An 18,046-nucleotide genomic window follows, 5' to 3' on the forward strand; every position below is an offset into this window, starting at 1 on the left:
TCTATTTCAGACGGATCTTAATGCGAAGTCAGTGCCACAGAACATCCGGCCTGAGCAGACAGGACATCAGAGAGACGAGGCCTAATGGAGTTTTAATAGATAAATGTTGGCAGGATGTATCTCGGGCTCCTCAATAACAGCAGGATGTAGAAATCCAGACAATGGTTTTTAAATGGTGATGGATGGAAGTAATTGGTTTCATACGCAGATGTAAAGAGTGTTGGTTACTGGCATACTGGAAGAAGGAGGTCAAAGATAAAGTGACAGTGAGGAAGCAGTTTGATGGGCAGAAACTGGACAGAATGATCGACAAGGGTGGTTTAAAAGTAGAAGTCAGAGCTTATTAGGAAAGCTCAAAGTGACCTTGACAATGTGGTAACCAACTTATTGGATGCTGGGGGCCTTTGACACAGGCGAGCAGCAGCAGGTGTCTGATTTGAAGCAAGGTGTCAAGGTCTGACACGTCCTGTCACTGCCTTAGTCTTTCACCATCCCCTCTTTGCTTTAATGAATTTCCTGTGTCGGCCAGTTTTGGATGTGACTCTGTCAGGTGGGTAGGGTCACTGCTTTGAGGCTGGATGAATCATCTCATGGTGTATTGATTGAGCATAAAAAAAGGCAAACACTCATTCATTCAGAGGCTTATAAAGCCCCCAAACACATAAAAGGCAGTTAAAGGTTAGCCTACATGTGAGTCAAAAACAGGACTGAAAACATCAGCAACATGAAGATTTTTCATTCAACCTCCAGTCAGTTGGTTAAAAAGAAGGTTTGAGGTTTTTTTACCTTCATGTTTGAGTTCAAGTTTTTTTTTTTTTTTTTTTTTTTTTTTTTTAACCTCAGATCAATTAGTAAATAAAGACAAGACTGTTAGCTAAACCCCTGCCACGAAAATTGATAGTTCAATTTAAGCAACCATAACTATGCACGGCAAACCTTTTCAGCTGTAATTTCTCCACGTCACAGTTGTGTGCATGGGCCTGTATTAGAAGCAGTACTCAGAGTTTGGATGATGGTAGTGTTTTTTTTTCAAGTTTTTCTATATAACTAAAAGTGAGCAAAAGTCTAAGGAAGAACCATCATAGCAAAATTTTAACTTAATTTTTCCTCAAAATATTATTAGTTATGTAATGTATTCTGAAAAAACCCCACAAACAGATTATTATTATATTATGATAGTGTTACATTACAGTTATTTGACTTTGAATGTCATCTTACCTTAGAAAGAACAGTATTTACTGTGGGGTCGTCAACAGAGCACATGAGGATGTTTGTGTCTGTCACCTTCAAAATGATGGATGGAGTGCCCCTACTCCACATGATGGTGTGTGATACTTTAAATTAGGGCCCATGGCAAACATGAACTTTATAAATAGTTCTGTCTATTTGGCTAAACCTTTATAGCTGGAATTGAGTGCTTTTGACAGGGGTCCCCCAGAAGCCGTGTCCAAAATTAACTTTTTGACTCATCGGCCAAGGGGACTGGTAGATGAAAAACATCCACCGGCCAAGTAGATTTTTTAAAAGGCCAAAATAAAAAATTGCCTTTTTGTGTCAGGGGCTACATTTCATTGAGATGATAGCATATTATGCTCAACTGAAACTTAAAGGCTAGAGAAAAATCCAGTGTAAAATTATTTTAGAATATTGAACATCACCACAGTTCCCTCTGGTAAGCAGTGATGCAATGTATGTCTAGGGCTTTTATTGTGAAAGGTAAGAAGTGAAGCTGTGATGCGTTGCCATGGCAATGTGGGAGATAATGAAGAGTTTTCTGTCTTGGTTCAGATTTTAGAGTCTCTATGTTATTATATTTATTACCTTTATATGTAGTGGTGCAACTCAAAGCTATCAGCAGACCGGCAGCAAGTGATACTTTAGTGGATCAGCCAGTGTAAAAAAAAATTCTTAAAAATTAGAAGTGCTCGAGGCAGTCAGTTTTTAAGCACCATTTAGATGTACATAAAACACACCTGCAGTGTCTATGTGTGATAAAGTTTCACCGGCAGGAGAGGAGCAGCAGAGCAGCATGCCTGCCAGTGACACCAAAATGCGGTAGAGACCCTCAGCATAGTTTGTATGCGATTACATGGCTATTGTGGTACAAACATTTACCTATCTGTGTGGTGGAAAGCCTTCAGAAATTTACTCATCAAATGCATTTGGGGCTTGGCGAGTGTTAATCATGAACCCTGTCCAGAGCCCCAACACATTGGTAATGAACTCATTAGGAACAAACCCACTGTCATGAAAAACTGGAATGATTGCATAAAGCACCTGTAAGATATGACAAAAAGTAAACCTATGGGTTCTGTGGGTACCCAAGTGAGTGTAAGAACAGTCAGTCCTGTTCATCTGCTCTAATGTAAGCTGGAGGTGCTAGCATGTCAGACTAACTAGCTCACTATTGAAAGTTAATACCTTGGCCAGTACCTCAGAGAGTTAGCATATCATCAGCTAACTGCATTATTTTGTAGGGTCTTGGTTTAAGTTACAAAAAGCCTTGGTCACATTGAGTGGGAACCTGACCTGAATGCTACTATATCATAGTAACTTAAGTGGCTCTACTGAGCTCATTAATGGATTTGGGAAACTTACACTCCAGAACCAGAGCCAACCATTCTCTTGAAATATTATATGAAGATGACCTTTGCCAAACACATCACTTAGTCCGTATCCTCAAAGCCCTTTCTCTAATAATGTTTAAACCTGAAACATGCTATAGAAGTACTATGAATACAGCATAAATCCAACTGCTGTCTTATTCAAGCATTTAATGTATGCATCGAAACATGATTATGTTATATGAATAACAGTTTAATCTTACATTTATCCATATACTACTATTAATACATAGGTGTAATTAGCTTTACACTGCACTGCAAAGACAGTATGAAGTTTTTAAAAAAGAAGAATTGGAAATGTGGTAAGGAAAATAAGACAGGTAAATTATTAGATGTGTGCCAATATCCCTCAAAACAGGAACACTAAAGAGCCAAAAATAGCTGGTAAAAGACAAAATGAAAGTGTGAAATAAAGTTTTAATTTATTTTTATCAAATCATTGGGGGTTAAGGACAGAATTAAATTGTTATCTCTATTTCTAACCAACGTTGCCACTCCATTTCAAGTAAAAACAGTATGATTTATTGATATAATCATTCATTTTTTAGACTTCTCTGATAACCTTCTATTAATCTTTGTCTGTTTCCAGACTCTGTAAGGAACTTGGCTTTCAAGGCTTAATGAAATTATGCTTTTTCCCCCGAAGAAGACCTGATGCAGAGGGTTTTAAACACACTGGAAAAGATAAAACTTTATTTCTCCCTGTCGTGACAATACAAAGTCAACAAGTGCAATAACAATCCAACTGAAAACGGTACTGATCATTCTATCTAGTAGTAAATACATAGACAGAACGTGGTGCACATTATCATCACCACCACACCCAAAAAGTGAGGTATCAACCACTACAAAGCTTCTGTGTACAGGTGGGTATTCAACTGTAAGGCAACTGTTACCATGACAACCTGGAGAGACTGAAACAGATGTGTGCTCGCTTCTTCCCACCGTTTTTTATTTGTGTTTTTTATTGTTATTTATTTATTTTTTTTGGGAAGAGGGTTGAGCTGATACGATTTACAGTACCACATCACATCAGGCCAGAGTCAAGACTGTTTTCAAACAAAACAGAAAACATCACAAAACCAAGTTGTAACATTTTGAGAAATGGGGGAAAGAATCAATTTTTGACCCTGCTACTGCTTGTCAGAGGCAAAATTAGTTTTTCTTCTTCCCTGGGTGTGACTATTACTTTATTGGTGATAAGAACAAACCTTTGCTTTATTACAGGTCAGAGCACACAGCATAGAGCCCTGAAAAGCGACATGTTCTCTAGCATAGCAGATCTCTCCCGCTTATCCAGCATTAGGAACTAATTAATCTTCTTCGTACTGCTGCATCTGTTAAAAACTTCTCCCTGTTTGCTGCTGCTGTTCACACTCTGGGAATAAAGAGGCAGCTACAGAAAGAGACTGCAATTTAGAACAATTGCTGAACCCTTGGCCAATTATTCCATTTGGCCACATCCTATTTCTCTGCCCCTGAAAGCACGAACCTGCTGGGGCACACACGCAATTAAACTTTAGCCACTGAAATGGGAATTAACTTGCTCTAACAACTCAGCAAATGTGAATATTATTGCTGATAACTGAGGGTGACGCCTGCAGGCCCTGTTAACAACGCATGAGCAGAGTTCTGTTTAGAGGGTCCACTCGGACTTGATGAAACAGGGAGGTAAAATATGATGGCAAGACCGCAAGTCTCATGGCTGGCTTATAGCCAACTCTGAACAATTAATGGTATCTCCCGTTAGCTTTCAGCAGGGATGTTAATGTTTGCACGGACCAGAGATTTTGTACACGCACAGGCTCGGCAGCTGCCAGAGTAGCAGTTGCAGATGCAAGATTGGGAGCGATACCTCTCCCCTACCATGCCAACGTCTGTCCACCTGGTCTTCATATGCTGTCGCTCATATACAGTCTGGCATCAACAGCTGCTTTGTCTGTTTTTAGCATTTTATGGATTACAGAGAATTTGTCTCAGTAGTTGATTAGGATTTGGGCATAAAGTAATACCTTTTTCCTTAACTGTGGTGATTTTAGAGCTTAAACAAACAGTCAGTTCATTAATTCGTCCAACTCACTATTTGGTTGATCAGTTTATGGTTTGGTCATTCTTTCAAGCAAGAATGACAAACAATTCCTTATTGTCAGTCTTGCAAATGTGATGATTTGCAGCTTTTCTATGGCCACTGTGATAGTTGAAAATCTTAAGACTTTGGACTGTTGGTCAGCTAAAACAAGTAAACAAGCATTTTCTCTTTTCTGACACTTAAGAGACCTAACTATTTATTAAGAGAGATAATTTGCTCATTAATTGATAATTAAATTAATCTTTTGTTACAGCTCTACAGGATTGCAATTAGATAACGGAGCTTTTTTTTTATTTTATTTTGTTTTTTTTTACAAATGTGAGGATTTTATCATATATATATATATATACATATATATATAATACAACCGAAAATCCTTGGCTTTTGGACTGTTAGTTAAATCAAACAAGCAATTTCAATCCCTGACAAATAACAGGCAATTTTTTCTGTTTTCTGACATTTAAAGACCAAATGATTCATTGACTAATTGAGAAAATAACTGTCTGATAATGACAGTATTCATTAGTTGCAGCTCTAAAGTTTTTCTTTAAAGAGTGATAATTGTTTTGACTTTTCCCTCTTAAAAAAGCTGACCCAGAAATTGTTGGCGACAATACGAGTTCATTATCCAGAAATACTCTAAATCCATTTCATCGACTTCACCTTCTTATTAAATGTAAACCGACCTGAAAGCTTTGCGATACACCTCAATGACTACCCTCCCAGTGCTCATTTGGCTGGCGCCTCTGACTTTTACATACCATGTCATCCTTCTGATTAAGCTACTGTACATTATTGCTGACAGTGAAAGGGGTTTTAATGGGTTTTTTACATTTTCTATTATGGCTAATCGCTTACAATTGTCTATTACCAATGTGGGATATAGAGGGCTCCTTATAAAGGAACCAAATGGAAATTCATTTGCATCATATTGCTAATGGAGCTGTTTTTCAGGCAGCTCCGGTAATGAGGAAGGGCAAACAAGTCGATGGATGAGGTTACCGAGGCAACTGTCTCGCACTAACTTTATAAGTAATGGTCTCAAATGGGTTTGTAGGCTCACAGCCAAGGATTAAGGTTATGTTTAACTTAGCATGAAGCTCTTTGCTATTGTGAAGGCATCCCTGATCCTCATTGATGTTTAGGGTGAATAACTTATCGAAAGTCAAGATTCCTTTTCTCAGCATCACTAAACCAAAAGAGAAATCTTGATGACCTAATGTAAAACCTTTAGATCTACAGTAGTTAATCTGTATGGCGTTGTGTCCTTCTTGGACACGTTACAATATAGAGAAATCCCTTGTTTTGCAGAAAGGAGACCTAAAACATATCATACAAGATACTGTTTTTTTTTAACATGGCTGCAGAGACATTTTGTGTCTGCTTTCAGTAAGAAACAAAAACATTCTAGTCTACGTGAGATGCTCAGCATCAACCTAAGCTGTTACATGTTCCGAATGTTAACCACTCATATATTTCTCTGACTAGTTCACATAAATAAATCACCAAATAGATAACCCACAACTGTGTCTAACTGCTACTGAACACAAACTGACACAGCAGTGTAATAAACATTTTATATCTAGAAAGATGAGCTTCTTTTTTAAAAACAGGCAAGCCTCCTCGCTTGCGAGTACAGTTTATCCAGTTCAGCTCAGATCTGTTTGGGATACTCCAGGCCTTGGCAGCCGCTTCCGGGGATCACTGAACACCTGTGAGCAGTTGAATGTGTCGCTCCTCTGCTGTGGTAGCAGCAGTGCGGCCCTCTCTGTCTCCTGGCAGCCTTTGTTCAGTTTGGTTTCTAAATGCCATATCAGCCTGCTTCTGTCAGTCCATGGGTGTTTTGTGCTCATTGAAAAGGGGCAGTAGTCACTACTAACTACTACAGTATGGCTAGCCCACCACTGGTGTTTGTGTCTGTGGTGCAGAAAGGGGGCATCTGTGGGGCATCTCCTCTGTACCACATAAGGAAACAAGGTGTTGCTACTCTTCAGTTTGTCCACTCGCAGCTTCATTCTGTGTAGATAGAAATACAGATATTCAGCATTAGTTGTTATTCCTGAAAAAAACAATCTTATCACAAGGTCCACTTAACTGTTTTTTTAAAGGGACCATTCACCCCCCAAAACAACAACTGGTATTTATCAGTCTAGATTGTTTTGGTGTGAGTTGCAGATCATTGGAGATATCGGCCATATGGATGTCTCACTAGATGGCACTGAGCTTGTGGTGCTAATATCCACAGACCTTGTTGTAAGCAGTTTCGTATAGGAACTATTTTCTTTCCACGGAACTACATCCACAAACTGTATCCCTGTGCAAAGGAGAGCATTCATCTACTTTATGCCGTCCTCCTTGACTGAACCGTAACGTTAGCTAGCAGTAGATGCAGGCTTTGATCTGTGCTGTGATACGGTTGGCAGGTGCAGTTCGATAGAAAGAAAATAGTTCCTTCATAAAACTGCTCACAACAATGTCTATGGACTATTTCGAACAACTGGGTCACGATTTCTGCAAAGAGATATTGCTGTTCAATTTTTCAATAGCTTATTTATTTATTTATTTTTTTTGCTTTGAGCACCACAGACCAAGTGCTGTACTTCCATTATATTTGAGAGAAGGCAGACATCTCTACAGCCGGTATCTACAACACTTGGCAACTCACACCAAATCAATCTAGATCAATAAAAAGCACTACAGGCAAGAGGAAAAATATTTATCTTTGATTTTGTGCTTCACACTCCTTTGGCGTCGGATGCTGTGACCAGTTCCGTTCTGTTTTTTTTTTTTTTATTACATTGGCCAAGTATAAAAGACACTGAATGAACAATGAAAACAGACAAGAGCAGCTAAACTATGAGCTAGAGGTCCTCTCAAGTCTGAAATGTTGGACCTGTGAAGCAGCAGAGGTCAAGTTATAGATACACATAAGATACATTTCTAACCAATTTAATATGAAATATTAAAGTAATCATCATTAATAATATAAATCCTTTGCATATGCAGCTACTTTTATAAAATCTCCAGCTTTGATTATGACATACCACATGATTAGAGCAGAGTAGGCTCAGGATATTAGAAATATTGACACACAGACCAGAGAACTGCGGCAGTAAAGCAAGACCCTAGCTGACCTGTGTGTAATTTGGACTAGGTTCATATCCGGTCTCTGTTCTTCAAACCAAAGAGGGCCCCTAAAATCTTATATTGCGAACACCAGACTAAAACTAGTCACGGCACTGAGTCAGAAGGGGTTAAAGGTTAGGGACTGAGAATCAGTGGACATCTGGAGAAAGATCAAAGGGGCTATTCACATCCAACCACAGGGACAATCTATTAACAAAGATGGTTTATTTGTTATCGTAAAATGTGGTTGAATGCTTCAGTAAACCAAGCAAATGAAGAACAAATGTTTTAGGATTGCATGTATGTATACATTTCAAAGATTGCATATAAACACAGTGAATACTATTAAAAAGTAAAAGAAAAGAAATTAAGGGCATATCCTTGCTTTATCAGCTCCAAACTGCCTTACTAAAGCCCCGACTGCATGTCTGCATCATAAAATTCAAGTTGCCACATGAGTGGTTTGGAAAAAATCTTCTGGATCCTATTGAACAAAAAGGACATGGTTTTTAGCTGCATGGCTGAAACTGTCTCAGATAACGATGTGTGTGCTTAATGATCCGCACTGATCTTTGTATAACAACATATTGGCTTGAAAATCAGCTGAAAGCCCGAAAACACAAAGACTAATAAAAACGTGGCAGCTTTGCTTTTCAAAAAGCAATCAGATTTACAGGAATATTTTACAAGTCTGTAATTCTTGTAAAGGCTTTCAGCTCACCCCCACCTCTATGAATCACATCCCACTCATTTCTGCCGCCCAAAATAACGCATTGTTGATGGGAAAATAAAAGTTTCCACTCAAAGGTTATTCTAATGCACTCTAGAGAAAATGCCTAAACTGCAAAGTAAATGTATGACAACATATCTAATAAAAGATCACAAACACAGCCCAAAAATAAAATTGCTGCCACCTCACTTGCTCGTAGCAATGCCAAAAGTCATACTTCGACTTTCAAGGAGCTAAACCTATTCTCCTGCTCTTTCCTTTTAGCCTGCAGCAGAACTCCGTGCCTGGCCGCCTTTGTTGCATCTGTGATGTTAATTAACTCACACCACATGGAGGGTGTAGCTTTAATTGGACAAGGTCTTGGCATGCTGCTCCGTGGACAGACAGGCCAGGAATAATTTCATAATGTACAATTCTATTATTACCTCAGAAAGCCAACCACTGAGTTCAAAGATGGATGTGAATATGCAGGAGACACAGTTAGTCTTTGATCACACTCTGACAGAAAATAAAACAACTGGGGAAAAAAAAGGTGTGAAATGCTGTTTCAGCTTCCTGAGTGGAGCTGAGTGTCATTTCCTCAGTAGACAGACCGGCAGGTGTTTGAGTGTTGGTGTTAGGGATGGTTACCTACGACCAAAGTGATGTAATAGACAGACAGAGCAGAGTTAAAGTGACTCCGTTTACTAGACTGGATGATAACGCTGAGTCACCGAGGTCTGACAGTAAGAGGCAGCGTTACGATCACTGGTGAGTCAGGTATATGCTGAAAGTGGTGACAGATGCCACCTTGCATTGCCCGCTACATCCACGGCTTAAGCTCAGCTGGCCCAGAAAGCTACCAACCCTTGAGTGAGTGGGTGGTTACTGGCATGAGGTGCTGCTGTAGCTTGGTGCCAAGTGATTTATGAATCACCAAGAGACTCTTTGACGCTTTCTGGTCAATGTGCAGTGGAGCCATTTGATGTTGCCCAACATCTCAATTCTCCCACTTTTATCCGTGGCACTTCTAGCTGATGCTCAGCACACATTAAACCAAGGTTGAATCATCCATCCATGTATCCGTAAGCTATACCCACTTATCCTTGAGGGTCACTGGGAAGGGGTGGCGGCTGATATTGGACAAGAGGTGGCTTAGATCATGAACAGGTCGTATTTTTTACTGAGCCACCAAACATGAGCAAAGGAGCAGCTTATGTTTTATCTTGATTGCACAGCTATTTTTGCACAGTAAGTCTTGATCAGCTCTGACTAAAGACAAATTTATTTAAAATATGCAGTAAAGCCAGACTGAAATGACAGCAGGAGATCAGATGCTCCTGCAGTTCTGAGAGAGGAGAGTGTCTGAGTGGGCACGCTACACAAGGAATGTAAAATAAGTGATAATATAGGAGATTCTCACTCCTTCTCAGCTCCTTTTAAATTCTCCTTCTTTTGTCAAGATATCCAGATGATGCCGCTGCTCTCCAGTACCACTAATTGCTAAAGTGGACTACTGGGCAAAGAGGATTGGCAAAAACCGGGATCCTTGCCAAACTTGTAATGTCCTAATAGCCACAAGTGGACAACCAATCAGGGCTTTAATGCTGCTGAGCACTTTATGGTGATGGAGCAGGAGCTTCCAGGAACAGCTGAGTTTATTGCAGTTTAAGGGTTACACGAGAGCCCTGCTCGGATTTGTGATGTGAAAATGTTTTTTTCCTGAGGCAATGTCATAACTTAGTGCAGTGGTTCCCAGTAGTTTTCGCCTGATGTAACCCCGCAACCGTGTCAGATGAGCTCAAGTAGCCTCATTTAACCACCTGGCATGTTCCAAATGTGTTTATTTGAATGCATTTTAAACTGGATGTCATTTAAAGGAGTAGTAGGACATTTTGGGAAGTATGCTCATTTGCTTTCTTGCTCAGAGTTATTTGAGATAATCAATGCCACTCTCGTATCTGAATGGTAAATATACAGCTGGACCCAGCAGCTGCTTAGTTTAGCTTGGCTTTAATTTAAGATTGGAAAGGGGGAAACAGCTATTCTGGCTCTATCTCAAGGTAACAAAATCTGTCAACCAACACCTCTGCGGCTCACTAATAAACTACTGATTATATTAAAGTGGTAACAGGTTCCAGTGTCAAAATAAGATTCTTGAAATTTTACCTCAGTTGTTACATGCTCCTGTGGTCTAGATTGTTTGGTGTAAGGTGGTTTTAAAACTCATGCAAATACTAATGTTAGCATGAAAGCACAGAATAAGAAGCAGCAAACCAGGAAGACTGTAAACATGGAGGGGAAACTGGGGAGACACAGGACCATGAACAAGTCTTGGTTCTTTTGGACTATAGAAAATGGGTGGAGTAATGGAGTTAATTAGAGTTTGTGGTCAAATCAGCATGTATCTTATTCACCAGCCATTCAACGATCTGATCTGATCTACCAACGATCACCTCTCATTCCCATGATCTCCTACCGTTAAAATAGTTCAGCCAACCAACAGAGGCTGGAAGCGAGTTGAGGCGACAAAATCCAAAGTGTAAAGTTTGTACACAAATACAGTGTCTTTATGGATTATACTGATGATGAATTTACAAAAATACTGTTGACACATGAAGCCTTTCTAGAGTCATATGTTTTTGCGGACATGAAAGGAACTGTTAAAATGTCTTATTTCTCAAAGGGAGTTTGGTGTAATATTTTCAACCAGGAGAAGGATGGGAAATAATTTCATGAGGAAGGTAGTTGTAGTCTTGCAAATAGTGATCTAGCAAGATCCCCATTTTTTGTTAAAATCCTATAGTGTAAAACTAAAGTATCACATTGTCTTTAGATGTGAGAGGGTGTGAGACTTAAGTCTTTAAAAAGGATTTTAAAAGTTTTCTAGTTTATTGGAGGCATTATCTGCAGCACGTGTTGTTCAGGTGTCTGACTTGGATTGGTGAGAGGTGTCTCCCATGCACTTGCAACAATAAATGTACTAAATTGTAATGCTACTTTTGTTGCTTATTTTCCTCCTAAACAAAAATATCAAACTGGCTGAGTACCCCCTGTGGTATAAATACTTCTTATCAATCATTGTGTGGGTTGTTGCTGTCGTTAAGTGCCACATTACTCAGTGAGTAAACTCCCATCTGCTGTCATTTCCCTGCTCATAGAGAAACAATGCATTCTTCCCATCAAGTGACAATAAACCATAATGTCTGGCTTGGCAGACCTGTTGTTTTTCTCTCACCTGGATTGCACATCAGTTTGGGAAGAATGACACCGGTTATCTGTTTTAAAATTAATTCAAACTGGTCTGAGTACATGAAGATCTCAACAAAGGGTATCCATGGAGAGAAAGTAATAACAGTTTCCCAAGTCGCCCACACTGAACCCCCAGCAGATTTGCAGCAGTACCAGCCCGCTCATGTAGCGATATGGTAAACAATATTCCTACACGCTGAACACCAAGCTGAACTTTCTCTGAAGAAAGAGATCTCCGCATGTGTAGTTAATCTGAAGTTAGTTAGACTTGCTGTGAGGATCGCTCCGCTGCACTGGTAACCATTTGTGCTGGATTCCTGAGTTGCTGTGCAACTGGGTTGTTTTTAGATGCTGCTGCGCCAGTTGTGGGACTTGACCCCATCTCTGTTTGTTTACATTTGGCCAACAGATGTTCCAACTAAGTGGACCCAGTTTTCTGAGCCATTACCCTGCATCTTCTCTGGGGATAAAGATCTGTACCCCCGCAAATAAACCATGGGCCATCTGATGACGCACTGTGTGGGCACCATCAGCTGTGGTGTACATACAGTATAAGCCGTGGTTACTTAACACATTTAACAAAATGTGTAAGTATTATCTGGATTGTGAGAAGAGCACTGTGTGAAACTGCAAACAGGCTATTCTAGTCTTGCCCCAGAAAGGGCTTGTGACTGAATTTTGCTCACAGCATCTGTCCCTTTTTTTCTTACAGATGTGAGTGATTATCTCAGAATATTCGTAGCTGTTCTGTTTATTAAAATGCGGTTACACATTTCCCATCAGTCATCATCAGCATGAATTATCATGAACTTAACGTGCTCTCGTTTTCTAGGCCCACTTATTCAATGAACATTTTGCTGCTTTGCAGTTCCAGACACCTTTTTTAGACATCCTCTGGCTTAAAGCTGGTGAGCTGCCAGTACAGGTCAACCTCATGAGTCTAGGATTGATGAGTCCTATCATATTGAACTGACTTCATGGCTAATGAGGAGGCTCCATGGGTATGTCCACTGTTAGTTAACCACGTTTCCAACAGCAACGCAGCCCCAGGATCCCTCTGCAGCATCCCAGTTCTGCTATCTATGGCTTGCACAGTCTACATTGCTTCTCAAAGTCATTTGTCAAACCTCTGCCCACATTAAATTATCATGACCCGAGAGACATATCTACCTCTAGGAAGACACTCTGAGCCCCAGTCAGACAGATAGGGTGCACAGTGTCGGACATGGAGAACCACATAAAATATTGACTGCACAAAAATGTAGGTTTGTTCAGACTGTACTCTACGATTGTGTAGCTATTTCACTAAAGTCTGAGCAACGTCCGCCAAGTTCCCTTCGGCTGTTGTGTGTTACAGCTCACTCCTGGCATTGTAATTCAACTTGTATGTTTTAACAACAGGCACACACAGCCTGACACACCTTGAGACTCCTGTGACTGCTCTCAAGGGTAATAAAAAGATAAACTGAAAGGACAGCAGATGGTGTTTTGCCACAGAAACTCCATGAAAGGTCTCTAATGTGACTCAAAGTTGAATCATTCAGGTTAAATAAGAGTTAGGGGCCTCTGGCGGGCAGTGCAGCTCTCATATTATTCTGTTCTTTTCTTCTCATTAATAAAGACAGTTCCCTAACGAGCTGGTCAGACTTAAAACCCAGATTTCTTATTTAAAAAGAGGTTGATGTTGAGACAGAGTGCAGTTATTTTGAGATGAAAGACAAATACAGATCAGATGCTTTGCAGAAAATTATCCATTAGTGGGCTAGAGAGCAGAATTCGTAAAATATTGATAAAGTCTGTATTCCTTAGTCAGTGGGAAGCCACATATTGAAATGACTGAATTCTTTACCAGTGAGTTGCTATGAGTCTGACAGGAGCAGAGTTGGCAATGTCATTGGTAGGCAGCCATCGTGTGTGTATCTTTGTGTGCACACTGCCTTCTTAATAAGGAATTCAAGTAAACGGGGAGCCTGATGTTTGAGCTTCCTCCCTGTTGGCTAGGGAAAACTATGTTAGAAATGCTCTAATTTGTCCTGCTAGACACACTGCTTCCCTGCCATGTTGCTCTCGCTATATAACAAAACACTGACGACGAAGAAAAACAGACAGACAGGAAAATGAGACACAAGAGAACCTCTGTTTAAAAAGAAATGAAGTAAATGAATGTTTCTTAAAGGGACATTCGAATTTCTTACCAAGGATCTGTTACAGTTTTCCAAACAACAGCATGAGTCTTTGAACTGTGATAAGCTTATTAGAGTAGAACAAATCATATTTGTGATAGTCAGCACAGGGTTATGTAACAACTCTTATGGTATGGGTGTCCTTTTGGGGGTCTCAAGTTTTTCTAAATTTCTTTCTTGATGGTCTTAAAGAACTTTAGCAGATATTAACCACATTTATTTTACTGGAAACTGCTTATTTCACTGATGATACATGAATATTATACATCAGGTGGGTTATGTGTTGAAAGCAGTGATGTTGTACAGCAGATCTGATATAAGCATTGGCTTTTTTTGCTTCAGGGTTGTGTGACATGTTTTAATTCTGACAAACTTGCATTATAAGTCATGCTGGTCTGCAACTCACACTATGTGCATTCTCAAAGGTAGAAATAGCTTTGCTAAATTAATAGTAGCACTGAGCTGAGATAACACAACAACATAAAAATAGTTTATGTTAACTGAATTCAATGGTGTTAAGACACAGCCTACCTTGAAGACACTGGAGCAGGGTAACAACCAATGAGACAAAGGCTGTTCATGTTTGTTCTGAAACTTCAGGGCTCAACAATAAGGATTGCCCAATTGCCCGGGGCAAGAAAAACTCACGGTCGGGCATGTAAACTAACAACTCACTTGCCCGATTGGGCAAGTTGCTAAAAATAGTAAAAGTTAATAACTAATTGATAAAATAAATGTATTTTAAAACGTGCTCTTCTGCTCTGATGCAACGGTCTCTCTGCCTGAAGTCACAGGCACAGCTGTGTAACAATGTCCTGCCCACAGCCCCCATTGATATTATTTTGCACGACGGACGCTTCATATAATAACATAACAATATACTATTTATGGTGTTATGCCATCGTGTCATTTCTGTCTCTACATGGTCACGCGTTAACAATTCTCCTCTGCTCTCTGTATCGCGCACGGCAGAGTTCCGCCACAAACACAGGTTAGCACGCTAGAGCGGCTTGGGCCGCATTTTCCTGACCAAACCTGACCCCGAGCCCGGTGCAGTTTGTCAGCTGACAAAGTTATTGAAATGGACAGTGTGTAAATAACCAACAGACTGCTGTTACGCACAGACAAACACGCTGCTCGCACAGCAGCTCAACATGGCACTCATGTGGAGCTTGTGTTGCGTTCAGATGTTGTCACGTAAATAACAACTTCCAACACTTAAATAGGTCATAGCACAAAACAGCAGCATGTCATGTGACTTTTTACTTTATTATATTCAATAAAATTGTATGTTCCTAAATCTTGAGACACCTCATATGCTAGACAGACATTTCACCTGGTCATTACTGTGCACACATGTACTGTATGTACTTAGTCCTAAAGAGCCCTTCTGGTGCCAGTAGATACATAGAAACATCCCAGCAGGCTGTGCTTTGCAAGCATACAAAAAAGTTTCACGCATGTGAAAATTATTTTTCATGCGTGTGCTTCACCTCCGCTGCTACAACTCCATCCTAGGGGAAACACTGCTGTGTGCATTTTGTGCAACAGGTGGATGTGGTAGTCTACTGGTAGAGTAAAGAGAGAGCTAAGTAGCATTAAAGTAGAGTAGAGCAGGGCAGAGAGATGGAAGCAAAATATATTAAACCCGGTGTTAATACAGCAGAACTGGAGAGAGGGGTGAAAATAAATAGAGGTGGGCATGGCTCAAGTAGGGCGCAAAATTATAGAAAATAAAAAATAAAAAATTATAGACGGAGAATGATTGACAAATTTTTCACTTTAAGCCCTGACACTGTCATTTTTGTGTAGGAATTAAGCTACAATACATGACATATGTTGTTTTAATTAATAAATACAGTGTGAATAAAGATTATATAACATAAAAATAACTGCAGTCTTTGTTATTTGATAGCCGCTTAAATTAAACAATTTTTATAGGGCAAGTAAAAACTGACTTCGGGCAAGTAGATCTCTGACCAACTTGCCTGACCGGGCAAGTGAAAAAAAACCTTAGCGTTGAACCCTGAACTTTATAACATATTTCACTTGATGTTTATCTTGTGTACTTTATGTACTTAATTTTGTAATTCTGTTTTTGGAGTATGTCTACATCTGAAGTTAGAGAGTGTCTTATGTCTTGCCACGGTCCAGACTTTTGAATCCACCCACTCCTCCAAGTTCGAGCTGACTGAAAGGTCTGGCATAGAGTGCTCCAGGGGTGACGTTTTTCTGTACGCCAACGCAGAAGTTAGTGTTGCTCTGATTCCCTTGTCAAGCCAATGCCTATGGAATTTTTCCATTGGATTTTGGATTATTGCAGAAAATAGGCTCTGTGGCAAACAGACATTTATAATACACATCTTGTTTAACATTTTGTCGAGCAAGATAATCTTCACAAATGAACACCACGATCATGATTTCTGAAGCCTAACTGCAGTCGCCTAAACATTAGATGGTTTTAGTTTTTACCAATGAAGATGTCCTAACCTGCTCTGTGCGTCAGCGAACAGGCTAAGCGAGGTATTGCTTGCTTAAATAAAACGCTATGGCACGTTATGGCTATTTTTTGCAAAGCTTTGTGCACCTCCAACCTGTTTTCAGAGCAATAAGAAGGCTTTATATGTGCTCGTTCAGGGCTCAATAGGCTTCCCAAATATTGTTGTTGCTTGTCGTATATTTAGCTGTATATCTGTTTATTTATTGCACTCCATCTGCCAGAGTTCCTTCACCCGCTGCATGTTAGCAAGAGGTGTTAGTGTTGGCTTAAAATGACATTATATTCTAGCAGATACATGGGTCTCTAGTGACTGGTTAGGGAAAATCCCCTCGCCCATAGAAATAAGTTTGAGTGGACGCAATGTCAGACTGAAGATGGAAACGAAATGTTATGAGTTGACTGTTTTTTTTTTTTTGTTTTTTTTATGTAAGGCTATTTTTGGGCATATTTTTGCCTTTAATGATAGGACAGCTGTAGATAGACAGGAGAGGTGGAAGAGAGAAGGGGATGTAATGCAGCAAAAGGCTGCGGAGAGAAATTGAACTCAGGTCGCTGCAAAGGACTCAGCCTCTATAGGCTGCACACTCTACCAAACAAGTTGTTCTGTCTGATATCAGGCAGTCATATGTCCTGTGCTGGCTGAGAAAATATTGTTTTGGGCAGTCTAAATAAAATGGACCATAATCACTCAAAATATAGCTACATCATCAGATTGTCTATTTAACTGATCTCCACTAAAATCCAAATGGTCGTTTCCAGCTACTTGACTGTTATGTATAAATTATTATTTGCATGCAGCCAACGCTCCCATGGAGATATTTCCATGAAGACACCAGCTGTGGTTAGCCAGGTGATTTGTGGCGTAAATCTTAGCTCACGATTTGCTGATTCTTGCAGCTTTACAGTAGACATGCGTGCCAAACTGCGGGTTGGCGGTCATCATGTGACAGACTGTGACTCACCATGCGGTGGATGTGTTGTAGGGCAGGAGTGTGGGGCTGTGGCTCTCCCCTCTGAGGCTGTGTCTGGGCTGGTAGTGGCTGGGGACCATGGGCTGGGCTTGAGCCTGGGCTTCGCTCTCGTCTGGCATGGACCTTTGCCACTGACTCCGAGCCTTCTTCAGCCAGCGTCCTCCAAGACCCCATTTCTCCAGGTAGACCCGGCACAGCTCGTAGTTTATGGCTGAGTAGTAGAGAAAGTCCAGCGCCAGCAGCACCATGACGAAGAAGCCGTAGATCCACACACCAACCAGGGCTGTATAATTACTGCGGGAGGGACAGACTGGGAGTATTAGCACAGCGTAATCTGGGAAAGATGATGATAAACACTCACATGCTCAGAGCTACCCTTCAGCTGGGCCCTTAAATCCCAATAGCTGTGATAGAGCTGCCAGGTGTGACTGTTTGCTGTTCATGTGGCAAGACCAAGGCATTCATCAAATCCTCCCTTGGTAAAAACTAGCTAAATAAACAAATGAATTACTAAAAAACCCTCCATCTGTTCCATTTGCTGCTTTTTTAAATACTGCCTCTTAAATTGGACAAAGAATTTCATTAGTACAAG

The 18,046-nt window shown here is 40.3% G+C and overlaps 1 protein-coding gene across 2 annotated transcripts in view; it reads right to left on the minus strand.

Moving 5' to 3' along the window:
• Positions 1-3,024: 3,024 nt before the first annotated feature.
• The window catches only part of shisal1b (shisa like 1b), a 49,828-nt gene continuing 34,806 nt past the window's right edge, over positions 3,025-18,046 (minus strand). The window contains exons 4-5 of one of the 2 annotated variants that reach the window (XM_033636011.2): positions 17,446-17,748; positions 3,025-6,729 (exon numbers count right to left, since the gene is read on the minus strand). In XM_033636011.2, the coding sequence (XP_033491902.1) occupies position 6,729; positions 17,446-17,748 (304 nt within the window). In that variant the 3' untranslated portion in view covers positions 3,025-6,728. Of the gene's footprint in view, positions 6,730-17,441; positions 17,749-18,046 lie in introns of those variants that run through there. The other variant, XM_033636010.2, reaches the window with a different exon arrangement.

This window comes from Epinephelus lanceolatus, chromosome 5, assembly GCF_041903045.1.
Source record: "Epinephelus lanceolatus isolate andai-2023 chromosome 5, ASM4190304v1, whole genome shotgun sequence".
Classification (NCBI taxonomy): Eukaryota; Metazoa; Chordata; class Actinopteri; order Perciformes; family Serranidae; genus Epinephelus; species Epinephelus lanceolatus.